Here is a 26,764-nt window from a genome sequence, read left to right as displayed (position 1 = left end):
CAAAAAAACCCACAGCAAAACACAAAATACCCCATCCCAACCACAAAACCCAACCCCTGTCAGACCATCTTCTGCATAATTTAGGGGTTCGACTAGATGACCTTTAAAGGTCCCTTCCAACCCAAACTAATCTATGATTCCAGTAGATTTCCCCAGTTTATTAAGATTGCCTTAAGTGTTTTAACCTTATTCTGAAGTGTTTTAACCTTATTCTGTTCGTTTGATAGTGATTGTCAGCAGGATTTGAAGCTGGAACTGGCATCTCCCCAGCATATCTCCCTATTCATCTCACTGAAAGAGTCAACAGTTGAAATTCCTTTATGAATTGGCAGGCAGGAATTCAAGCAGAGAGGTCAGGATGAGCATGCAATGATGAAGGTATGGGTTATGTAGACCAGCCTGTCTGGAGCTGCACTGACAGTTGTACTTGCACCTGCTACCACACACAGGGCAACTGAGAGTGTAAGATGCTTGGGAAAATGCCTGTTTTCCCTTCTAATCGCTGGTCTTAGCTAGTCTTCCAGACCTATTAATTTATCTTATACTATCTGCTTTATTTTGAGTAGGTATTTTTAACAGGGAATTGCCGCTTTCACGCGCTATTCATCCTGTGCCTTCTAGGCTGATATGACTACGGAAGTATTGAGGCAGAAGTGTAGCACTGTGGATGTCTTTTCATTGCAGCTCTGGTCCTGCAACAAGTGAAGAGACAGACTCAGGTCTCTGAATTTTAATTTGGTGAATGAGGACTAATGAGTCTGCGAAGGGAGTAAAAACTCTGTTCCCCCACTACAGTCTTGTATCCAGGGGTCTGCATGCATCTTTGCAGATTTATTGTGCTAGACTCTCTGGATGTGTTACAATCCCCAAGAGGGTTCAGGGAAAGTGGGACATAAACCTTGGCTTTTGGACGGTGGATGAGCTTTGACAGCAGACTAGCTTACCTGCAAGGTGATGTTCCTGCAGACGACAGCCTTGTACTGTGAAGTGACTGGAACATTGAAAGCCAAATCCGGATCAGTGGTAATTAAAAGAGGGTATTAGCCAGGACATTGAAGATGAGATATTACTAAGGATAAGCATGTTTAGTTGGCAGGTTAATTTCCTAAATATTCGGTGCGTGTGAGCTATCTGGTTCACTGATCCTGATTCTTAAAACTTCAGAATACTTTGAAAATTGTGCAAGGTGCAGAGAGATAGATAGCTACATGCCAGTGTTCACATAGCAGGGTTGGATGGCTCAGATGAGTATATGCTAGTTAGCCTTGAATCTGTACCATAGAAACTAGTGAAAAAATTGTCACGGCATTAAAGAGGTAGAAGAGATCAGAAATATAATGAATGCTAGCAAACATGACTTTATGTAAAGGTTTTCTTGTCAAACAAACTTAATTTTGTTCATTTTGGAGACTGTGAGTTTGATAAAGTACCAGCATGTTTTTAGCCTGCTTAGCATTTCACATTGCACATAATTTAGAATCTTGTGACATTCTGATTTATGTCTCAAAAATAAAAAAAGCAAGCACAGAACAAGATTAAAAACTGGCTGACAGTTATCAGAAAGTAATTACCAGCAGAAAGCCACTCGGGCTGTAGTTTGAAGAGCCTCCTCTAGTATTAGCAAGAAGGACAGTGGTAAGTGAGAATCACTGTTTATAAAATGTGTCGTGATTGACACAAATGTTGGTCAGACAGTGAATAACTAAGACAGGACTGTCACGGTGTGACTGGGGCTGCTTAATTCACAGAATCTGTTTAAAGGCAATGCATTTTAACCAAGGCAGAAGCAATTATATACCTAGGAACAGGGAATGTGGAGCACACAGGTAAAATGTGAGGCTTGGAAAAGTCTCAAAATAGGCGTATTAGTGATAAAATTGCCAGTCAGCTCCATCAACCCCCAGAGCTTGATTTTTAGAAACAAATTTATCTTAACCCAGTTTTAGCCATCTAAACATGAAGCACAGTCATGGGACTCAGATGCACACACCCCCACAAAAAAATCCCCCAAACCAAGGTGCAACTGTACTAGCAGCACAGAGCGGTATCGTAAAAAGAAGAGACAAGTGCTCGTAGTGGTGACTCTCTGTTAAAAGGCACTGAGACGCTAGTCTGCCAACCTGACAGGGACATGGTGGGACAGCTTGTGTGACTGGAATGTTGCCATGGATGGCTACATACTTTTTAGGAAAGACAGACCAGCAAGACGAGGTGGGGGAGTTGCTCTTTATGTGAGGGAGCAACTGGAATGTATGAAGCTCTGCCTAGGGGTGGAGGAAGAATGAGTCGAGAGCTTATGGGTAAAAATCAAGAGGCAGGCCACTATGGGTGACACTGTTGTAGGCATTTGCAACAGGCCACCTGATCAAGAAGAGGAAGTTGGCGAAGCCTTCTACAGACAGCTGGAAGTAGCCTCAAAATCTCAGGCCCTGGTTCTCATGGGGGACTTCAACCACCCTGATATTTGCTGGAAAACCAACACGCCAAGGTGTGCACAATCCAGGAGGTTCCTGCAGAGCGTTGAGGGCAACTTTTTGACACAGGTGGTGGAGGAGCCAACAAGGCGAGATGTGCTGCTGGACTGTATACTAACAAACAAAGAAGGTCTGGTTCAGGCTGTGGGGGTTGGGGGTTCACCTTGGCTGCAGTGACTGTGAGATGGTGGAGTTCAGAGTCCTGCTTGGTAGAAGCAGGACGACAAGTAGGTTTACAGCCCTGGACTTAAGGAGAGCTAACTTCAGTCTCTTCAGACCTGCTTGGAGGAATCCCATGGGTTAGGGCTCTAGAAGGTAGGGGAGTCCAAAAGAGCTGGTCAGTATTGAAGTACCACTTCCTCTGAGTGCACCCCTGGGAGGAAGAAGTCAAGCAAAGGAGCTATGAGGCTTGCATGGATGAGCAAAGAGCTTCTAGAACAATTCAGATAGTAGAAGGAGGCTTACAGTATGTGGAAAAAGGCACTGGCCACTTGGGAGGAATATAGGAACGTTGTCAGAGGACGGCCAAGTCCCACTTGGAACTAAATCTGGCAAGGGATGTCACAGATAACAGGAAGGCCTTCTTCAAATACCTCAGTAGTAAAAGAAAAACGGGAAACTGTGGACCAGCTGCTGAACGGAGTGGGTGCCATGGTGACACAGGATGCAGAGAAGGCAGTTACTAAATGCATTCTTTGCTTCAGCCTTTACTGCTAAGGCTGGCCCTCAGTCATCCCACCTCCTAGAGGTGACAGACAAAATCTGGAGAAAGGAGGACTTCCCCCTGACTGAGGAGGATTGGGTTAGAGATCACCTAGGCAAACTGGATCCTCACAAATCCATGGGACCCAATGGGATGCACCCACGAGTGCTGAGGGAGCTGGCAGATACTGTCGCTAAGCCATTCTCCATCATCTTTGAAAGGTCATGGAGGACAGGAGAGGTGCCCAAGGACTGGAGGACAGCAATGTCACTCCAGTCTTCAAAAAGGGCGAGAAGGAGAACCTGGGGAACTATAGGCCAGTCAGCCTCACCTCTATCCCCGGAAAGGTGATGGAGCAGTTCATCCTGGAGGTCATCTCCCAGGCATGTAGAGGAAAAGAAGGTTATCAGAAACAGTCAGCGTGGATTCATCAAGGGAAGATCATGCTTGACCAACCTGATAGCATTCTGTGATAGTGTGACTGGCTGGGTTGACAAAGGGAGAGCAGTGGATGTTGTCTATCTTGACTTTAGTAAGGCATTCAACACTGTCTCCTGTAACATCCTCATAGAAAAGCTAAGGAAGTGTGGGTTGAATGAGTGGACAGTGAGGTGAACAGAGAACTGGCTCAACAACAGAGCTCAGAGGGTTGTGATCAACGGGGCAGAATCTGGTTGGAGGCCTGTCACTAGCGGTGTTCGCCAGGGGTCTCTGCTGGCTCCAGTGCTGTTTAGCATATTCATCAATGGCCTAGATGATGGGCTAGAGTGTAACCTCAGCAAGTTGCTGATGATGCAAAAGTGGGAGGAGTGGCTGATACACCAGAAGGCTGTGCTGCCACCCAGCGAGACCTGGACAGGCTGGAGAGCTGGGCTGAGGGGAACCTCGTGAAATTCAACAAAAGCAAGTGCAAGGTCCTGCACCTGGGGAGGAACAACCCCATGCACTGGTGCAGGTTGGGGGCTGACCTGCTGGAAAGCAGCTCTGCTGAGAAGGACCTGGCAGTGCTGGTGGGCAGCAAGGTGCCCATGAGCCAGCAATATGCCCTTGTGGCCAAGGCCGCCCACAGTATCCTGGGGTGCATTAAAAGGAGTGTGGCCAGCAGGTCAAGAGAGGTTATCCTCCCCCTCTATTCTGCCCTAGTGAGGCCACATCTAGTTGTGGGCTCCCCAGTTCAAGAAAGACTGGGAACTACTGGAGAGAGTTCATTGGAGAGCTATGAAGATGAATAGGGGACTGGAGCATCTCCCTGATGAGGAAAGGGTGAGAGACCTGGGTTTGTTCAGCCTGGAGAAGAGAAGACTGAGGGGGGATTTCATCAATACCTATAAATATCTAAAGGGTGGGTGTCAGGAGGATGGGACTGGACTCTTTTCGGTGGTGCCCAGAGACAGGACAAGGGGCAATGGGCACAAGTTGGAACAGAGAAAGTTGCACCTGAATATGAGGAAAGACTTCTTTCCTGTGAGGGTGCCAGAGCAGCAGAACAGGCTGCCCAGGGAGGTTGTGGAGTCTCCTTCTCTGGGAAACATTCAAAACCCGCCTGGCCACATTCCTGTGCCCCCTGCTTTAGGTGTGCCTGCTCAATCAGGGGGGTTGGACAAGATGATCTCCAGAGGTCCCTTCCAACCCCTGCCATTCTGTGGTTCTGTGATTTTACCACAAAAAGCCCACCAGATGGGTGATCATTGAATTCTAAAGGAGCTGGGACCAATTTTCTTGTGAAAGTGTCTCCCTTCTTGCCTCTCCCAGCTGAATTCAGACAGTTTGCTGAATAACCTTGAGATGGCTCAAGTGAGGAGAGAGACATTCCAGCCTCTTCTCCTGTAACTGTTATTTTACCTCTCTATAATATGGTTTTGGTAAGACCAATACAGAAGTATTGCGTCTATTTTCTGGCCTCTGTATTCTTAAAATGTCATTGTCAAGGTGCAGGTAAGAGCCTAAAACTTATTTAAATGTGGCATAAAATGCCTTGTAGTGAGATAATGCACAAGCTTGGAATACTTCATTTATTGAAAAGATGATTGAGAGGTGACTTGATTATAATGTGTAAGTACTTCCACAGGGAGAAAACACCAAGTACTAGAAGGTTCTTTAGCATAGTATAGAAAGACATAAGAAGAACCAACTGCTAGAAGCTGGAGTCAAATTTTATTAGAAATTAAGCAGCAATATTAGTACCACTTTAGCCACACATAAGTTGCTAGGTTCTGTATGGAAGAAATAGGATAAAATTTATCAGTCTGTGATCTGCCAGAGGTCAGGCAAATTGGCCAGGTTGTCTCTCCTGACCATAAACCTTAGGAATTTGTAAAACCAGAAGTGTTTTCAAATAAATTTGCTTTGTTTCATTCAAAACTACCTGGAAAAGTATAGCATTCTTATTCCTTTCAAGGATTTAGTTCAAATCAAACCAAGAAATTTTAAATTCAATAATTTTTAAATACTTAGTGTTGAAGTAATCTCTTTCTGCATTTTGCAGGGAGAGCAGACTTAGATTTCCAGACATCATAATATTTCAGTCTGTAAAACAATAGAGAAGTTAACAGATGTCTCAGAAAGAGTGCCTTGTGTTACCTGGCATCAGTACTTCTAAGTGTTTCTGTTATCTTCTGTGACGTTGCCAGCAGAAGGTGAGGGTGACAGTGTAGAACCCTACAACTCAAACAAGACAAGGCTCGCTGTTGGAAGGTAATTTTAAATAGCAAGAACTAATCAAGCCATTAAAGCTAAGAGACCTCATCCTTTTGTGTTACGCAAAGCTGTTCCCAGAGGTGTATATTTCATATATATTGTACTGGCTATGCCCAAACCAGGTGGTTATGTTGCCTTTCATCCCCGCCGTGCACTACAATATCATAGTAGAAAAACAGGTGTTTGACCACCATTGCATCTTTCTTCCTTTCTATGTCAAGTTACTTTTAATTTTTAGGCTTTTCCACCTTTATGGAGTAGGCTGGTATTATTGCACTGCTGTTAGTTGTCGTTGCTTTAGGCAAGAAGATGTTCATGTTGTATTACAAAGGGACTGTGTCACAGAGGTGAACGTACAGAGAGCGGTATTAACTACAATTTAGTATGTGATCTCCTAGATTACTAGCTGCAAGTTTTTATTTCTATTCGATGGGTGATAGCATGCATAGTATTATTATTACTTTATTGTATTATGTTCCTTTAGTGAACAATTTTTTTTTACTGTAATAAGTTGAAAAGAGGTTGCTCTTTTTATGAGGATAGGAATGAAGTTAGCTCTCATTTTATTTTTCACTAATTTTGGATGCTTTGATGATTGGGTTCTCTTTGTAGATTTTTTTTTCATGGCCCCTGATTGTATTCAATGCATATTGCCAAAAAACGGTTCCTAGGTAAGCTGAGTGTAACAATCTAGAGAAAAGAGGACCACACAGTTGCCATCTCTTATTTAAAATTTGGTCTTCAAGATTCATTCTTAATATTTACAACATCTGATGGCAAAATAAGAAAGTCTAGGGATTATCAGCTGTGCAAGCATATTTTTCCTGCTTATGTCTTCAGTGTCTGAATAGCAGAGATTTAGAACTTAATCTGAGATTTGCAAATTTATAATTATATTATATTTACTAAATGCTTAATTAGTGAAAAATAATTCAAATGTTGACCATGTTGGTGAATCTTATTTTAATGTCCAGTTTTGCTTTGGTTTTTTTTCATTCTAGATAAACTTTCCTTGGAAGGAATAGTGGTGCAACGTGCTGAATGCAGACCTGCAGCTAGTGAAAATTATATGAAACTGAAAAGGTAGGAGTGCTCTATTACAAAGGGAGATGTGATATCTGGCTTTGATGCTTTTATTATTGCCTTACTGCGGATGGATGACTTCAGTATTATCATGGTCTTACATAGGATTTATACAGGATTGGAACTGTTCTTGCTTTTGGGGTGGATTTACTGTAGGGAAGGAATGAAGTCTGGTGTGGGGCTTGTACCTCCCTCTGGTAGTGTCTGGTGGGATGATGTAGATTTCTGTGTTCCATCATGTGCAAAAGTCTTGCTCAAGCACGTGTCGTACCTCTTCATACCTGAATGTATGAATCTAATGAATATATACCTATATTCAAAAGTGGTTAAAACTGAATTTCCCGAGGACTTAAAGGTTTACATTGGTCTGGTCAGGACAAGCTTCTTGTTTCTGTGTTTCTGTGTGGATTGTCCAAATTTAATTCCACTTAATACTGTGCCATAGTAGATGAAGAGCACCTCTTGAAGAGGTATTAAAATGCCCAAAATAGGAAAGAGTTCTGGGAGAAGTGCTAGACCTAAACTGGCATGCTTGCTAGAAAAGGTAATGGCTGAAAATGTCAGAAGGGGCATGGAAACCATAAGACATGAATTTAACAGTATCATTTAGTGACTTGTGAAAATTTTATCTGATACACCTAGAATTTACCATGTGATTCATATATCATAAGGATAATTAACTTGATGACATTCTCTAGTAATAAATCAGATTTTGAATTGAATTGTGCACTATGTGAAATACATATATATTTTGAGCATGTGGGTTTTAATTAAGTCACCCTTTTATATTGTGAGTTTGTTGTAAATAGAGAAATGCAAAGCAGGAAATGTCAGGAAGAGAATCGTTTGTGACTAGTTTTAGAATCATCAGAAAAACCGCAGAAGAAGCAAAGAAACATTTTTCCTCAACTCCCGATCTGTCTTCTCTGTACCATATACTACATTTACAGTATCTTATATCTTATTAACCTCCTCTGTCATCTAAACTGCTCCAGTATTTCCTTATTGTGTTTATTCAATTCTGAGAATCTATGTTCTAGCTGTTGGCAAATCAGTGCCATAAGTTTGCTCAAGTACAGTGAACTACTTCATTTCAGACTGTGTTCTGTGATTGCTGTCATGATTTTTGTCATCAGTGTGAAATGGAGTATGAAGCAAATGTGATCTTACTACAAAAGGACTCATTTCAATCTGGCAATTTTAAATATATACAAATATAGTCTGTGGGGTGTATTTGCTTCATAATTATTTTAATCACAGGTTGCCTGATCTAAGTGGTTTTTTGCATTTTGTATGCAGTCAGTGTTACAGATTATTAATCTATCAGATAAGCTTCTGGTGAGGCCACAGCAGGAGACCAAACCGAAACTGATAGCCTTAATGACATACTACCCAAACTTTGAATTTTTCAGCATTCTACTTTCTGTCATGCACACATAGCCCCTCCTGTTCTTTGATTTTTGTCATGTTCAACTCATTTAGGAGCAATAAGGATACAAACACCAAGGCAGGTTTTGTGTTTGGAAGCACTGGCAGCTGAAAACTGACAGTACCCTTGTTTTTTCTTTCCTGTAGAAAAATTGTCAGGCTGTGTATGCCTAGCTTCTAAATTTCATGTTGTGAAAGATTTTTTTCCTTTTAGCGAAAAGTTAAAAAAGAAAATCGTATCTGGTGGGAATCAGCATGAGATTCAGCAGATCTAGCAGTCACAGCCTCAGAAGAAATTGGTTTATATCCAAATAACGTTTCTGGTATTTGAGGAGTAGGATCTAACTTTTCACTCCTTTTACTCTCTCCCACCCTCAACATGCTGCAGTCTGAATTTGTGCTTTGTAACAGTGACGGCATTGAAGATAAAACAGATAAGTTATAGAACTGTGTTATATTAAACCATTTTTATTCATTTTTTTCTATTTACTATTGAGCTTTACATGAGAGAGACTCTCCAAAGGTGGAATTGATAATATTGATAAAACAGCAAGTCTGTTGTGTAGGCTTTAAGTGTTACAATAGTAAACTGAGTCAGGAAGAAAATAAAATTAAAAGATAAATGCAGTTGCTTCAAACTTTGAAGATCTAGAAAATGAAGTTAAGCTGCACACTCCAATAACTGTAATAATTTGTTTTCTGAGAGCGGGCAGTGGCCAAAAGGGATTATATGCCTCCCTGGTATTAAATGCAGATATGGATCCCCTCTATTTTACTGTCTGTATCTGGGTCAAGGAAATTGGTTGCTGGGTGCGTGGTGTGGTGTGGCATTTGATTTCCATGGTGCTCTGTACAGTTTCAGTCAGGAGACAAAGTGATGGTCTTTTGATGGGGCTGCCAGCAGTTAGGTGGGAGATATCTGTGACATGTGGGTTTAAGGATGGGTAATGAAAGCACAGAATTTGGTGACATGTATGGGTGAAAGCATTGTCAAACGTAGCAGATGGAAGGAAGGCTTTTTTTCCCACAGAGCAACCTTTGATTTGATTATGGGAAGGATGTACATGGCTGATGTTCAGAAAACTTTGACTACAAGGTACAAATGTGTGTCTAGGGATAACTAGTTGGAAAGGTAAAACAAAGGTTCTGTGACCTTCACTTGTTATTTTCTATTTTGGGAATTTTCTTGTTGGCAGATATTTCTTGTTTCTATTTTCCTGAACTTCAAGTTGTAGAAGAGGAACAAATACCATGAAACACCTGCTACCCTACACTAGTAAAGCTTCCTGCTATTGAATTTCCTAGAAATTTTTTATTAACAATGTATTTGTTCTTTGTAGTGCCTTAATGATTAGTTATACATTTGCAGTTACTGCTGGTGATGCTACTGTGCAGCTAGCTGGAAAATAATATGTGGTTTCGAAGCACCTGTCCTAATTTCTGTCTTGTGGGAGTAGATCTCATGGTCTTACTTAAAAATATTTGGACTGTGTAGTGAAAAAAACCAGGCAGACTCTGTTCCTAACTGCAGACCATTTTACTGTGTGGTAGTCACAGAAAAGAATGCCTCTAGGCTGCTCGTCCTGGTTGATTCTTCCCTTCTTGCCCCATCAAACCTGTAGGACACAAGAAGATGGTGGCATGTGAAATGTTGTAGCAGAGGGTGTGTATCACAGACGGGGTTACACACAAGGCGCATTGTATGGCACACACTGTATTTACACTGGTCTTGCGCCCCCACCATCCATGTCCCCTTAGGTGGGCAGTCTTTTCCTTCTGCCAGGCTGCCCTAGGCAGGCTCCACATTCACCCCAGCCAGTCCCACTCAAACTAGATCATTTTCTTCACCGTACTGTAGTCAGCTTTCCACCATAAGGAGGCATTATCTGTCCCTTAACTTCATCTTTGTGAGGCTTAGAGGTTTTTACTTCCATTACCTTATTCCATGGTCCCAGTGCTTAATCGCCTTGGGGTTAATAACTTCACAAAGAGAGAGGTCCTCCAAGAGGCTAGCCTGCACTGGGAAGGATGGCACACAGGGGGAGAAGAGTCCCCCAAATATGCAGGATCCCCTCAAGCTACAGATGACTTGAGATGAGAATAAGGTTCAGATACTCCTGAGTGACTTTTGGTATGCACAAAAGAGAGAAAATGAGGGGCTGGCATGCACCCCATCTCATATTCCCTCTGTCAGATTACTTGTTCCCGTCCTTGCACTGGTCTTCAAGTCTGTTCTGTTCTTCTCTCTGACCAGAGCAAACTTCTTCCCCAATTTTTTCTCAGTCCCCCTTTCCCATACAGAGAAAATATTTTTTAATTATTATTTATTTTTTAAAAATAATTTTAACACATCTCAGACTACATGTCGTCTTGAGGAGAAGTTGAGAAGAAAAAACCATAATCTCTGGGATGTTAATCTCTCTTCTGCACAGCTGATTCAAACTGACATTGTCAAGTGGCTACAACAAGGTCTCCAGGACTACTCAGGTCCTTTGCAAGGGGGTGGCTGGGCACCAGGTTCACAGTGCTGGGGGGGTGGTTTTGGAGGCACATGCAAAGTGCATCTCAAGCAGTTGTTGAATGCAGTGTTTGGTAGCACTTCCCCAACAGTAGTGGATGGCAGGCAAAAACTGGGATAAATCCAGAGCCCTTGTTTCATTCTCAGATGTGCCAGTGAAATGCTGGTTGCCTTTCGAAATGGATTTTGGGAGACTCTGATTCAACTATACATAATCTGAATTACTGAACTCTCCCAAACTGTATACCAAATTATTAAAAAAAAAAAAAAGAAGAGTCCCAGGATTTTGGAAACCTAGAAAAGGCTGACATTTAGCATTGCAGTGAGGCTGGTAATCTGTATAATTCTCTTAAGTAACTTAAAAATACATCTTGAAGATCGTTGGTGTAAACGGCAGTTGCCAGCATGGCAGCTTGTAACAAGGCTGCAAGAATTTTGTATGTCTTCATGCTTTTTTCTGTTAAGAGTTTTCTCCAGAGAATGTGATGAAAGTCCTTAGGAGAAGCTACTGGAAGAAACATACATGATAGGCTTTTAGGAGAAATGGGTTGGAAGCCGTCCTAGAACAATTAATGAACTTCCATGTTTGAAAAGTCACATCCATATTACGTAGGCCACTAGAAGTCCTGACACTTGATGGTCTAGGCCAAGCACGTGAAGTTTAATTAGTGCAGACTAGTTGCTCATCTTATCCAAAATACTGTGAGAGTATTGACTGACTGACAGTTCAGTATATTGCTGAAAATTAACATTATGCCAGTTTTTTTCCCCCAAATATCCCCTACTAGGAAAAGAAAATTAATGGTTTGACCAGCATGCCACTTCATATATATTTTGTAGATCTACTCAGCTGGCTATGAATTCCCTTTCAAAATAAGTATATATGAATACATTAATGCATTTTCCACAAAAGCTGACATGCTGCACAAATGTTGTTCAGTTTGTTTGAAGTGGGAGGCCATTTTTACACAAAGCTGAGATTGCATCTGCCTGTCAGTCAACGCAACCTTGATTTTTAAAGTATCGAAGATCAATTTCTTTGTCTTGAAGTAAAATTCAGCATAATAAAAAAAGATGTTCCCTAGGATGTTTTGAGTAATTCATAATTAAGTACAAAAAATATATATTTTTTTGTTCCATGTGCTAACATGTTTCCAATCCCAATTTTGCTTGGAGAATAATGTGCAATTTTGTAGAAAATTATCTAATAATCGTGTTCATAAGGGTTAAGCTGTACGGTTGAGAGATGTATTTTATATTTCCCTTACGTGCCTGGACACCCACCAGTTTTTACAAATCAAGCAAATGCTATTCTACTTGTGAACAACTGGACTGCAAAGTAGCAGGCACACTAGTACTTAAGGTTCTTTGTCCATTTTTTGTACATTTTTCACATTTTTTGAATAGAGTAATGGAGAGAAGCAAGTAAGAAAAATAAGGTTAAAAAGTGAGATGAGTTCAGCAGCACAGAGGAGTGGTTATTCCCCATTTCAGAGGTCAGGAGAGTTGCTTTTGTTGGTTTGCTACGTATTGCTTTGTGATCTTAGGCTGTTTTCTCTGTCTCTTGTCCTTTCCATTTTGTCTGTCGTCTTTTGCTGTTCTTAAAAGTGCTGTTCGGAGGCTGGATTTTAATAGGTCTTTTATATTACCGTGCTTTTTTGTTCAGTGATATGGAAGGGTTCTAATTTTGGTTGCTGCTTTCCAGCCATTATAATAATGATAAAAAATAAGGAATAACCTACTGTTTGTAATGCAGCAGAGATTTTATCATGTTTCTCTTAAACCTGCAGCTGGATACATAAGGCTACTAGTAGCCAGGGGTATATGGGCTAACTGGGGGGGAGAAGGGAAGCATGAAACAATCTTGGTTTTTTGCAAATTACTTCCTAGCATATAAATCATATTAGTTATGGGAAACTGATACTCTTACATTTTGGGAGAGATCATTGATCTGGCCATTGATCTGATCATTGGGTCTGTTTTCTTCCTTTTGCAAATGCCTGGAGACGCAGGATGAAAAAAGTAGGCTTACTTGCTTGCTAACTATAGCTTAGTATTCTCCTTTTGTTTTACTTTAAAATGGCTTTGTTGCAGCATGCCATAAAATTTGCCTTATTTCCATCTTTTAAATACCACCATTTCCAGGTGACAGGCACAGAATCACAGAACGGTTGAGGTGGGAAGAGACCTCAGGAGGTCATCTGGTCCTACCCCCTTGCTCAGGCAGGGCCACGTACAGCCAGTGCCCAAGACTGTGTCCAGACACCCCTGCATTTCTCTGGAACTGAAATGCTGTGATAAGATGCTGCTGGGACGCTCTCGTGCTTCTTAATAGTGGTCGTACTGAATGTGTTCTGTGCCTTTTGGAAAGGAGCCTAGCATGAAGGTAATTTTCAGAATTAAAAGAGATGCTTAGGGATGCGTATTTAAGAAGGGTTTACGGCAAATATTGCATGAATTTTTCCTTATACCCTGGGGAAGGAAATAAATAATTGTGATTCAAGAGTTCTTATTGACCTGTTTCTTTAACATGGACTTCATGAAACAGTATTCCTCCTGCTCGTTACACTGCTCCTTTTTCCCTGCATTCAGAGGTGTTGCATTTAAGAACATATCTAGTTTGCCTTAGTGGTAATTAGCCAAAAAGCATCCATTTCCTTTTTATCTGCTGAAAGGGGCGAGGCTAAAAATAGTCACCCTGGAATATGTTCAGGCTTCAGTTGTAGCCAGCTTCTTCAGGCTGAAAAAAGCCTCATTCAGTACCAGTGCTCATCACCAGAAGTTCTGGGTACTTGTATTTGCAGTAAACTAAATGTCAGTGACAGGGTTTCCTTCTCTTGAAACCAAAGTTTTTGGCGGCAAACAGTGCTGGAGGTCTGTTTGTACAGTGCTGGAGGTCTGTTTGTACAGTGCTGGAGGTCTGTTTGCTTTGCTGCTACCTGGACTGCAATAATTATTTATGTGTCTCTTCTGCTAAGGTGCTTTTTAGATTTCAGTGGGGGACTTGTTCAGTACTTAGGGATATCCTTACTGTTCCCAGGGCAGCACCAATTCCTTCTTCTCATCTTCTTTTCCATCTGTAGTATGAAATTCATGTACAATGGGTGAAAATCTCTGACAGAAACTGCTATTTTAACTGTCGTGACTTATCCTGTGTTACTAAACATACTAACCTTCTGTTCTTTTTGTTTACCATCACGCTTGACCCTGTCAGAGAAGGCAGGAGAGCTAGCTGGTATACAAAAGGCCATTTCTACATCGGCGTCAGAGTTCAGATGTAAATCTTTGTTTCCTCTGTAGCAGAGCAGAGCTCACTCAAGCTCGTGGATCTTTTCCTAGCCACCATGCCAGATGCTCTAGTCATACTGAGTACTGCCGGTGTTCTGGGTTCTGCAAAACTGCTTTGGCAACTACGAGGCTGACGAGCTCAAATTTACACAATATGTAGAATGTCAGCACCACAGCACATCATCTATTTTTAAGCAACTTTGTTCACATACTACTGATGATATTTGCAATTTGTGGGAGATCAGTAGACTAGTATCATCCAACAGTTACCGCACTGCCAAGGAGCTCCAAAGATTGTATATCCCTGAGTACTAAAAGTTACCCTTGTGCAAAACCAAGGATTAGAATCACCAGGTGGTGAGCTCAGTTGGTGATGTATTGATTTCCTGGCTTATTAAAACATTTCTGAAATCATGGAACTGCAGGAAGGCACTAAAACAATGGCCTGAAGGGTGACAGGGTACAAACACATCCATCCAAATTGCACTTGTAGCTTGGGATGTCGCCAAGTTCAAACAAGTTCATAGATGACAAACCATCCACTCTCTTATTTCTGGTTCTTTTTTGAGGGAGCGTCTGTCTGTAGGGCTCCAGTGCATCTCAAACTGTGGTTCCCTGTGATCAGTGGGTGATTTAATTCCTTGAAGACATGGCAAAATTCCATCGGGAGCTTAACTCCTAGAGTGCCCCAGGACCAGCTACACCACAGGGGAAGCAAACAGAGGTATCTCCTGTGCTCCCCAAAGGCTCTGTGGGTGGAAGAGATCCCAGCTTTAGAAATTAATCACAGTATTACATTTTACAGGAGAATCTTTCCTTCTCTAAATACCTCAGATTTTCATACAGGATATTGAAGCACTGCAACCATCAGTTAGTACTCAGACGCGATCCTGAAATGTTTTCCAAAAGAGAGGATATTGTGCAGCCACCTGCTAATACTTGAGTCTGGGACGTTTTTAAAATGGCTTGGGAGTTGAATTCAAATGAACACCATAAAATGGAAAAGAATAGTAAGTTTTGGTTTGTGGGGGTTTTTTTTTTTTGAAGAGAGAGATTAAATGTAAAATCCTTTGCATTTCAGTCATCTTAAATACTTAAACTTGTTTTCACCCCCCCCCGAATTATCTAGGTAGAGAAAATGATACTGCCAGTATCAGAGGCCAACAAATTATATTCAAGTTGCTAATACGGTGAAGGAACTTTAAAATCCTAGGTGTTTTATTTACATTTCAAATCAAGTGCAAATCATTTTCAGTAATGTTTTTCTCAAAAGCTCTGCTACAGAATGTTACTTTCCACAGCTTGAAAGAAGCAGAAATGAATACAAAGGACCACTGCCTAAAGTATTTCTTACATATATTCATATGCATGCACAAAGGTACTGATGTTTTTAATAAAAATGATGGTTTTCCAATTCTTTGTATTTTCCATGCCTGCATTTAAATACAGACACATCTGCTTGTGGCCTTAAGAGAAGTATATGCTGCTATTTTAATTCTGTTACTGTTGCAAGACCAACACGGCTGTGAGAGAACAAGGTCGTTTCTCTTTGAAATGGTATTTTTTCAATAGAATGTGACTTAAATGTCAGTGCTAGTGATGTGCAAATCGTGAAAGTATTCCTTCCATTTTAGTCTACATTGAGTTTGAAATTTGCAAGTTGCTTTGGGCTTTTTAATGAAATACATTTCTTAAGTGAACTTCGTAGACAATAATCATACCAATCCTGGGGTTTCTGGTTATGATCTATTATGATGTTTCTGCTAAGCTGTTGCCTCCTTTGTTTGCAGTTAGTGGTTTTGGCTGGGATTTAATCATTGCCATTTCAGTGTCTGTGATGCTTCCCTGAAAATTTTGCACTATACGCTAAGCCACTACCATCAGTGGGACCTAACGCAAATGGGTCTGCACTGGTAGAAAGAGCATTACAGATCTGGCTATAAGTATGTTTGTTGAATAGTACAGTGTCCATGTGAAACTGTTGTACGGCTAATGGGCTTTATTCATACCTGAGACTGGAATGAGAAGGTTTTTCTCAGATAACCTTGTACCTTGAAATCTGTGATGTACCCTGACAGAAAGAGTGCCGCAGACTTGTTGCTGCTCAGTTCCTTCCTTTCCTGCTGCCCATGGCAGAAAGCTGGTACTGAGCAGTTTTCTGACAACTACCTGTACTTGTTAAGGTTTAGGATCAGTGTTACTTCAGATTACAATTTTTTTGAGTTTGTTCTTGTATCATATGGTTGTCTTCTGCAGCAAGCATAAATATATAATAATATGCAAGGTCCTGCACCTGGGTCAGGGCAATCCCCAGTATCAGTACAGACTGGGTGATTAATTGGTCGAGAGCAGCCCTGCAGAGGACTTGGGTATATTGGTAGATGAAAAATTGGACATGAGTCGTAACATGCGCTCACAGCCCAGAAGGCCAATTGTATCCTGGGTGGTGTAAAAAGAAGCATGGCCAGCAGGTCAAGGCAGGTGATTCTCCCCCTCTTCTCTGCTCTGGTGAGACCCCACCTGGAGTGCTATGTCCAGCTCTGGGCTCCCCAGCACAAGGAAGACATGGACTTGTTAGAGCAGGTCCAGAGGAGGGACATGAAAATGGTCAGGGGGCTGGAGCTCTCCTATGAAGACAGGCTGAGAGAGCTGGGGTTGTTCAGCCTGGAGAAGAGACAGCTCTGGGGAGACCTTGATGCAGCCTTTCGTTGTATAAATGGGGCTTATATGAAAGCTGGAGAGAGACTTTTACCAAGGGCTGTAGTGACATAACAAGGGGCAATGGTTTTAAACTGAAAGAGGGTAGGTTTAGATTGGACATTTAAAATTAGGGTGATGAGACAATGGCACAGGTTGCCCAGAGAAGCTGTGGATGCCCCATTATTCCAAGTGTTCATGGTCAGGTTGGACAGGGCTTTGAGCAACCTGATCAAGCTGAAGATGTCCCTGCCTGTGACAGGAGGGTTGGACTAGATGACCTTTAAAGGTCCCTTCCAACCCAAACCATTCTGTGATTCTGTGAGAGTAATATATGGACATAAGGCTGGACGATCAGTTTCGTGCCTAAGGCAAGGAACTGACTCCTGCCCATGCAGTGAAAGCAGAAATGCCATGTTGCACAGGAGTTGTGAAGATCTGTTTTGCCTTAGAGGTGACTGTTCCCGGTGATTGCTGTGTGCTTTCCCAATGCCTCACGAAATACCTGAAATGTCCAACTATAAAGTTAAAATGGATGGTGCGGCACCTGAGAGTTGTCAGCTCCTCATGTTTCAGGTGCTTGCAAGCCACAAGTTTGGAAGCAAGGTGTAGCTTAAAGTGAAACTGAGAGAGATTATATGGTGGTATTTGAAATTGAAGTTTCGAACAGAGTGTAATTAATACAGCAAAGCCACTAAATAGAAATAACAAATAAAAAAAAAAGTGTGCTCTGAATTAATATCCTACTGATATCCATGTATATCATATCAGTATATATTAATATGTCCCCTGCCCTATCAAAATAATTTATTTTTTTAATCTTTGGGATTCATTGTCGTTATTAAGGTGTTGTAATGTAGCTGTCAAAAGCCATTTCTAGTTGGGCCATCTCCGAAAAATTTAGGACCACCATGTGCACAGACCAGAATTTACCAGGTAGAGGAGGGCAGTAGTGAAACCTGCAGTGGGAGACTTACTGAAGTTGGGATGTTTTGGAGGACAGACTGGTTTTTTTTTCAACTGCTCAATCTCTGTGTGTCACTTTTCCATCTGCCACCTTTCCCTCTGTTCTCTCATCCAGCACAGTTACCTCACTCGGACTTTAGGTGTGCTGGATGCTCCTAGTGCTGCCAAGCACTGTTGAATATTTGCTGATAGGAGGTTAGGGTGGCCCTTTCTGACTCAGATGAAATTGCAAGTGAGTTTATCCAGGGGTCATCTTCATCAGCAGTTTTAAAATATAAAGCAATTTAATTATGTTCTCAACTGGTACAATGTATTCTATTGACAATTTATGTCTGATTTTACAAATAACTAATGCCAGAGATAGTAAACTTTCATCTCCATTACTGTATTAGTCCCGCTTGGCAGACGTTTCAGAGAATTTATTCTGCTGAAAGTACAAAAAGACGTGCCAGAAATTAACAGGTACAGCACTGTCTCTAAGGTCCTGGACACACTGAAACAGTAACTGAGAGAAGTGTGAACAGTCTGCGCCATAACTGAAGTTAATGCCAATGAAGTATCTGCATTAAGTCTTTGAATACTTCAGTATGCTTGCAAGAATATCTGGCGAAGCCCTTTTTTAATGCTAGTGACAGAATCAGGAGGAACTGTACCCTGCGACTTGTAATACAAATTTGAATTACTGTCCTGCTGTTCCCTCAGATTGTGTGTATGCTCTTGAGTGCTGACTGAGACCTTGCCAAGGAGGAAGATAAAGAAGAAATAGTAATGAAGTAGGAAAAGAAACAGCTCACCAAAGAGCTTTCCTCTGCTCCTTCTGCTCTTGGACTGTATTCAGTTCTGAGGCTTTGCGCAGCGCTCCCATTAACAGGCATAGGGAAGTTTGGGTTTTTACAGGATTCATTTCTGTGAATAACATAAGGCTCGGGCTTCATCATTCCAGTCTGCAGACGGTGGAGACACATGGGCTTCTGTCCTTCTACACAATTGGTTGAACCATGTTAACTCAGGTTAGAATAAGGTAGGAATGTGACAACAGCTTTAAGATGAAGAATCTAAATGTAAAAAAAATAGGCTAACAGGAGTGTTTAACTTCTCATGAACCCAGGCTCTTGTTAATCCTTAGACCATCATGACCATGGCAATGCAACCACTTCAGATTTAAAAGCAGAGGGAGGTGAAAAAATCACTTGTGAAATTGTTTTGATGAAAAAAAAAAGTTTAGTTGTGGCTAGAAGCAATAAGACACACATTCTGGCTGCTAAGCTCATTTTTAAAAGTTCCTGTGTCATATCTGAAAGAAGGAAAAGCAAAGATCCTAGCTTTCCAACAGTGTTAACTATAGCTGTTTCTAAGGTTAAAAAAAGCCCTGTGTTCAAAACCTGTTACAAGCCTGAACGTTATGTGTATGGAGTTCATTCCATTTTTTCCTAACTGGAAAACAGACAGGAGAAGCAGGAATACAAAAACATCCATGGCCAGATTTCTTTATGTAGAAGAAATAGAAGAAAATCCCATCTTTCTGGAATATATTTTGAATTGAGAAGTCATCTTGAAATAGAAATTTCAGTGTATGTGAGTGTAGGCAGGAGTATAAAAACGTGTGATAAAAATAGCAGGCTACATGGAAATCAACACTGATATGTGGATGCATACCTGGAGATGTTGCATGATAATATCTGAGAGAGAAATGTGCATTAGGTCTGTATTTGTATAATACTTTTCAAAATGAAGAAAACTTATATAATTTTAAATTATATTTCAAATGATCACTTTATTTTGAATTCTAATTTCAACTCAAACATTGGCTCCTCTTCTCACCTTTGGGAACTACTTAGAAAAATCAAGATAATTTAACTATTTGGCGGTTGGTGGCATGTGTTGAAAACGGACTTTTCAACAAAGTCCTTGAAATGTAGGTGTTCTTTCTCAGAAGTAAAATGGAGGGAATAATTATTACATCCTAAAAGTCTGAAACAGCAATCAAAATGCTTGGGGCACCAAGAAATAACTATATTGTAGAGATGACCTTTCAGCTGACAAGAGTTTAATTGATCAAAATAATGATTTTCAAAACAAGTGGGTGCTTTTGTAGGCTCCTGTGAAGCACAGCTATGGGTGCAGCAAGCTGAGAATTTTCATATGCAGTCTTTTTGGTATCAGAAGCGAAAGATACATTTTGTAGGTTGGCAAAATGTGTAACTTCATGAGGTTAATTTGCTTATACTGTATAAAATGAACTGCCCTTCACATCGGTATGGTAAACCAACTGGCAAAACCATCGATACTTTTGCTTGGCACTATTTAGTGATTCTCTTACTGTACCTAGTGTCTTCAGGAAAACACATTACAGATGTGCTCTTAAGTGTCATTTGGTCTTTGTTATTATCAGTGTGATGCAGTAGCAGCATCTGTCTATGGGAATGCAATTTATGATAAAATACAGATAATTAAATCCCTGGAGGATTTATATTCACACATGCTGTGAAACTGAATCATACAAATATTTCCTATTAAATTGTAGCAGAATTAAAGTGTCTGTTTTAATTTCTAACTGTGAGCACCCAAACCCCTTGTCCCTGTCTTTATACCACAAATGTAAAGTAATACGAAATACACTTTATTACTGCAATATCGACCAAAAGAGACACTCGGGATAACTTGGAGAGAAACACCTACAGCAGTTATACTGCTGCAAAATGGAGTAGGAGTAATGGTGTAGGTTTTACAAACTGACACCTAAATCACCTGATCTGGGTAGATTATTAAAACTGGTTTTATTGCTATTTCTTTTTTTAACCCTTTAGCTCTTTTTTTATATTAGTAGACAAATATCCAATATAGAATCCAGACTAGGGGCAAAAATGCTTCCCACAAACTGTACCAGTTTGTGGTACCATAGCAAGGGCAAAGCAAGAAAATAGTTCTTCCAAATTTGAGCCATTTTATTACAATCATAAACAGATATTTTTCCTTCTTCTCTACCCTGAACTCTTAGAGTTGCTTGGTGTGGCACAGAAAGTGTTATTGCTTAATACATCCTTTTGCTGTTTTTTAAAAAAAGTAACTTCAAATGTCACTTGGATATTAGTTTGTACTCTGCAGAGGATGCTTATTATATAGCATTTAGATTTTTTAAATTACTATTTCATTAAGCCGTATGTAAGCGAAAGGCTAGGCTAGGATATTATACATGTTAGCTGTAGCGTGCATATGCTGATTTTTGTTCCTGAGCATGCCTGAGAACCAATGCATGTGGAAAATGAGCTGTGGTTTTGTGTATTCAATGAAGTATATTAGTTGCTGCATAGCCTGTGCCTACGTAATCAAATTTGTCAGAACATAGATTGGACTACGGGATTTATTTGGTTTAATTACTTTATAGGCTCTTACAACCTAAAAGGTTTTTTCTTATTTTATTCACATTTAAGAATGTGCATAGTACAACTGAAAGAGTGGTTTCACATGCTTTAATTACCTAAGCATATCATTTGTGGAAGTATAGAAACTGGCAAAATGGAGGAGAGGATAAAGTATTGGCGGAATAAATAAAACTGTATTTTTATCTTCTGTGTATATACTGGGACTTGAGCTGTATGAAGGAAAGTAAGATTTGTGAAGGCTGCTTGAAAAGCAGCTGCTTGGCCTAAACTGGGCACAGTCACTTATCTAAATTCTTGAGAGAAAAGAAAATAAATCATAAACTGATCTATTGATACTATTTACCAACAAGGATTTCAAACTTCAAACAGATAACAGATACATTTCTTGTAATATAATTTTAAAAATTATGGTAAACCAACATGTAAGGAATCACAAGTAAAGTATTACCAGCTTTAGTGAATCCAAGCTGGTATGTTTTAGCTCTAGATACCCAAGTTAGGAAATAAAGTGGCATGCATATTTTACTTGTGGTTTTACTTCTCTGAAAGGGTCAGTAAATTCAATCAAGTGAGTTTATACACCTCAGGGACTTCTTGGTCCCTGAACATCTGGGTGATGAGGCTGGAAGAAGGCCCCTGGAAACAATATCCTCTCTTGTAGAGAAATACAACCAAATTAAACGTATGTAATTAGTGATGTGTTCCAATCTGTACATGGACAGCTGTATGATTGGTGCTGTGTAAATATTACAGAGATAAACATGAGTAATGAAAACCAGGAAGTGCCTAATTATGCATGGAATAATTTGGAGTTACATAGATTATAGGCAGATCCATTTCAGAAACTAATGAGTGAAGCACAAGTGTCCTATGTATCATCCAGAGAAGATGAAGAGCATTTATAAGCATATTTGCCCAAATGTTGCATGTGCCATTATTTTAATAAAAGAATAAACACAGAGTTCAAGTCTGGGATTTAGGAAACCTGGTGACTGCAAAGTAGAAGTAATACTTGGTAGAGATGTCCAAAACTTGCTAGAAAGCAAGCGCACGAGCTCTTACTGAGTTCAGAAAGACTTATGTCCTTTTTGGAAGCAAGGGAAACATCTTGTTACATGGTCAGCTGTGATGTTTATATGGGCCTTTTGATGCATTTGCATGTCTGTATAAAAATTGACTGATGGACAAGACACTTGGCAAATTTTAAAAGGCAAAAATTAAACAACGTTTTCAATTCATGACATGCTACACCAACCAAGTGGTTATTAGGAGCTTTTAGGGGCTGATCCGTAAATCCTATCAAATCAGGGAGGAAGACTTCTATTGGGTGCAGCAGGTATTAAACCCAGCCCTTCAATGGCTATGCAGAATCCTGTCTTAGCTGTATTTTGTGACTGTATAATAATTGGTTTGCTGTTTTAATTTTTTTTTCTTTTCTTACTGGTCCGAGTATGTCTATGGTGGTCTTACTGTGTAAGCAGACAAGATACTGCTGTAATGGTAAGGTTTTTTCCTGAAACAAAAGGCAATGTGGAGGCCACCCATTCTGTAACACTGCCTTCAGAATGATTTAGTGTTGCTTTGTCACCCAATTGCTCTTTGGATAACCTGGCTTCTCACACTGGCTTGACAGTTGCATCTATCCTCTTCATTAATCACTATGAACCCAAGCAAGTTCCCTGGACTGTTACTGTCTGAATAAAATAAATTGAACCTGGATTTGTCTTCAGTTTTGAGTGTGAATTGAAAGTCCCCTGTGAAAGGAATTGAGGCTAACTAGGGTCATCTTCTCTGAGTTCTCAGGGTCCAGGTGATCAGCACATGCTTCCTTTTTGCCTTCTGTTAAGGTAAATAAGTAGCTTTCAAAGTATAAGCTTAAAGAAAATAATGTTTTCCTTTGGTTTTGTTCAGAATGTTTCTTAAGTTAAAGAAAAAAAATGTTGAAGGTTTGGCAAGATGCAGAAGTACTTCCAGTTCATTGCAATAGTAATAAAGAAGGGAAAGAAAAGCCAGGTTTAGAAGATTTAGCTATATAAAAGCCAGCTGACAAGAGAATCATCTTGTTCAGACGTAGCTCCTGGCTGCAGTAGATAGGAAGGAGCCTTTTGGAAACAACTGTGTGAAAGTAAATGACTCAAAACAAGCAGCTAGTAGCCCAGCTCCAAGGAAAAAGAAGCTGTGGACTTTCTTTTTTTTTTTTTTAATACACAAGATTACAGGAAATAAATACTGGACTCCATCAACAGTTTCTGTTCCTCATTGAAATAGCCTCAAGGATGCCCTATTTTGACTTCTGGATGGAGATTTAAGGGCAACAGCACCTTCACTATCTCTACCTACAAATGGATGCGTTTCTCCTAAGAACCCCTAGTGTATGAACAAATTCTGCCTGATGTCCCTGTCTCCTATGTGAAGTACAGAAAATTAATATCTTACAATGTCTGTCTGTTGGCCCTCTTTTCTGTTTGCTGGTTATCCTTTTTCCTCCATATTGTGCTTTTACTCCTTTTTGAGGAAATCCTCTTTCGTTTATGTAATTGTGGCTTGGCTATTTAAAAAACTTTTCTAAAAAAACCTCCCAGTTTTCTGTAATGCATTTTTCATTCTTCATTTTCTCTAGGTTTAGGAGATGGGCCTATCTGAAGACTGTACTGATGCATAGTGTTCCCTGCTTGAGACTGTTCTCATCAGGTCATGACTATGTTATTTTATCCTACCTAATTGCAGCAACTCCGAAACTTTTTCTTTTTTACTTCATTTTAGTTCTTTTCTATCATGGGTGTAAATACCGTGCTTTGTCATGGATGTCCATCTTGAACAAGTAATGTAACTTCTCTGCAGTTTCATTGGGCAGCAGGAATAAATGTTTCACTTTTTACCTCTTCTGCCTGGTTTTGGCTTAACTATGTAGCCTACATGTTATTCCAAAGTGTTGGTACCTCTGCGTTTATTTGCATGTTCAGGGCATGGCCCAGTGGGGTTTGTTAATACTCTGTGTAATAAGCCTATACCCAAGGGTCATGAAAGGAATGGCACTTGAGATGGTCAATTTTATGTTGTGTTTTCAAGCGGGGAGATAGATGTATGAAGAAGCTGATCCAGATTTGGTGAGTGAACTGATGGTGTTCCTCTGCATGTCCTGCCAGAAATGCTGTGGTGTGGCCACTTCCCAGCTTCAAGTTAAAAACAGGTTCATCTTATTTTCCTTTGTCTGTATGGGTCATATGAGATGCTTCTTCCCTCCGAGACTCTGAAGTCAAAAGCCTTGCTTTGGAAATAATACTTCCTTGACTCGGAAAGTTTTCCTTTCAGTTTTTCTTTTCTCTCTTAGACGTACTTCCAACAATAGTATTGCAACAACATATGCCTTTGTGTCCTTGTATTAGATCCCATCCTTCTGTTAAGAGGTACCTTTGAGCAGAAGCTAATTAAATCTACCACACATTTGGAATGACATTAATTTTTTTTTTCTTCTCTCATCTACTGTAGCTGTTTATGATGTTTTATTATTGGCCCAGTAATTAACAGTTCTTAGGACTGTCATTTCAAGTGGGTGAAAAGAAATAACAACAATGTCTGATATGTTTTCTCTTTCTGGAATGTCAATTCTATTGAGCTGGAGTGAGTGCTTAGCACATCCAAATCTTCTTCTGTCTTACAGACTTGCATGTAGCTATGCTGTAATTACAGAGTAGAGGATCTGCGGCTGCTCCCTCCTGATATGCCCTGGAGGGCATACCTCATGCCTTGAACTGCTCAAGGGAAGGGGGGAGCGCAAAGTCTCTTCAGTTTTCCTGCTAAATCCAGCATGTTATGCATGTCCTGTGATACACATAATGTTATATTTGATGCATATCACATGCCTGAATTTAAGACAGTCTCTGCTGGGTTAGAGCAAAAGCTTTCTCACCAAACATCACAAAGAGTTACCAGTAATGGGTGGCTTAGAGAGACTATTAGAACAGGACGAGCACCTGCTGACACTTGCTCAGCACAATCCTTGAGTCTCCAGCAGCTCATACCTCAAGGACTGGTGGGTTGTCTGGGCTGCATTAAAAGGAGTGTGGCCAGCAGATCGAGAGAGGTTATCCTCCTGCTCTACTCTGCCCTAGTGAGGCCACATCTGGAGTACTGTGTCCAGTTTTGGGCCCCCCAGTTTAATAAGGACAGGGAACTGCTTGAGCAAGTCCAGCGGAGAGCTCCCAAGATGATCAGGGGACTGGAAAGGCTGAGAGACTTGGGTTTGTTCAGCCTGGATAAGAGAAGACTGAGGGGGGATTTCATCAATACCTATAAATATCTAAAGGGTGGGTGTCAGGAGGATGGGACCAGGCTCTTTTCATTAGTGCCCAACGACAGGACAAGGGGCAATGGGCACAAGCTGGAACACAGGAAGTTCCACCTCAATATGAGAAAAATCATCTCTCCTGTGAGGGTGCCAGAGCAGTGGAACAGGCTGCCCAGGGAGGTTGTGGAGTCTCCTTCTCTGGGAAACATTCAGAACCCCCCTGGACACAATCCTGTGCCCCCTGCTGTGGGTGTCCCTGCTCAATCAGGAGGGTTGGACAAGGTGATCTCCAGAGGTCCCTTCCAACCCCTGCCACTCTGTGATTCTGTTGTCCTGGTGTTTAACAGCCATCAATACAGTTGTCTTTTGGGGATTTATCCTTTGGAAGCAGCATGCACTTTTAGGATCCATAACATCCTGCAGCAAGAAATTCCATCATTTATTTACAAGTTGCGTGAAGAGCTGCTTTCCTGTGTTTGCTTTCAATTTTCCTATTTAGAGACTTAATGCCTGCTAGTTCTGGTATTCCAACCGTACAGCTGTTCCCTATTTGTTGTCTCCGGACCAAATGATTTTATATACTTCAGTCATATCTTCATCTCTCATTTTTCTCTTTTCCAGCCCTGGAGAATCCTACTCTTTGTTTTCTCTTACAGTGTAACTTGTTTCATAGAGTGTGAATTTATACTGGGGCATAATAGTGCCCTAGTAGTTCTTGTTTCCTTTACCGTCCTTTCAAAGAAGACTGCCATTTTTAATGAAATACTGTTTCATTAGTTGCAATATCTTACTGGCCTGGAAATAATCATCCTCGCTACTGAGGATATGTAGAATAATACTGCTGAAATCTTACCCTGGCTTCTCAAGCATTTAGCTCAGGTTCATTTTTATGATGCCAGCATAACAGATGAGCATCTAACCGATTTGTCAGCCTGACTTTTCAGCTGCTTATAAGAAGGGGTCTTGTGCACGAGATGTCAGCGTTTCTGAACTCATCTGGCGGCTGCCCTGACGGCGGCGTGAGGAGCCACCTGGCCTGGGAGTGCCAGGCTCTGGCATTCCCAGGCAACTCACACGGCTGGACTGCCAGAGACAAGGCACCATGGATGCTGTGGCAGCCCCTGGGCTGGAGTCTAAGATAGTTTTTGTCAGTGTTGTCACCACAGCAAGCCGTGGAAATGGCAGCTGTGAAATGACAGGAATTGCCTTAATTTCAGTCGGCAGCTGCTGAGGATACTG

The 26,764-nt window shown here is 40.8% G+C and overlaps 1 protein-coding gene across 1 annotated transcript in view; it reads left to right on the top strand.

The window, feature by feature from the left end:
* GTF2F2 (general transcription factor IIF subunit 2) overlaps nt 1-26,764 on the top strand; it is a 97,092-nt gene that overhangs the window by 37,401 nt on the left and 32,927 nt on the right. The window contains exon 6 of the mRNA XM_075087256.1: nt 6,876-6,957. Coding sequence (XP_074943357.1) covers nt 6,876-6,957 — 82 coding nt within the window. The remainder of the gene's footprint in view (nt 1-6,875; nt 6,958-26,764) is intronic.

The sequence above is a fragment of the Phalacrocorax aristotelis genome, chromosome 1 (assembly GCF_949628215.1).
Source record: "Phalacrocorax aristotelis chromosome 1, bGulAri2.1, whole genome shotgun sequence".
Taxonomy (NCBI): domain Eukaryota; kingdom Metazoa; phylum Chordata; class Aves; order Suliformes; family Phalacrocoracidae; genus Phalacrocorax; species Phalacrocorax aristotelis.
Note: the sequence above shows the minus strand (reverse complement) of the source record. Positions and strands in the feature narration are given on the sequence as shown.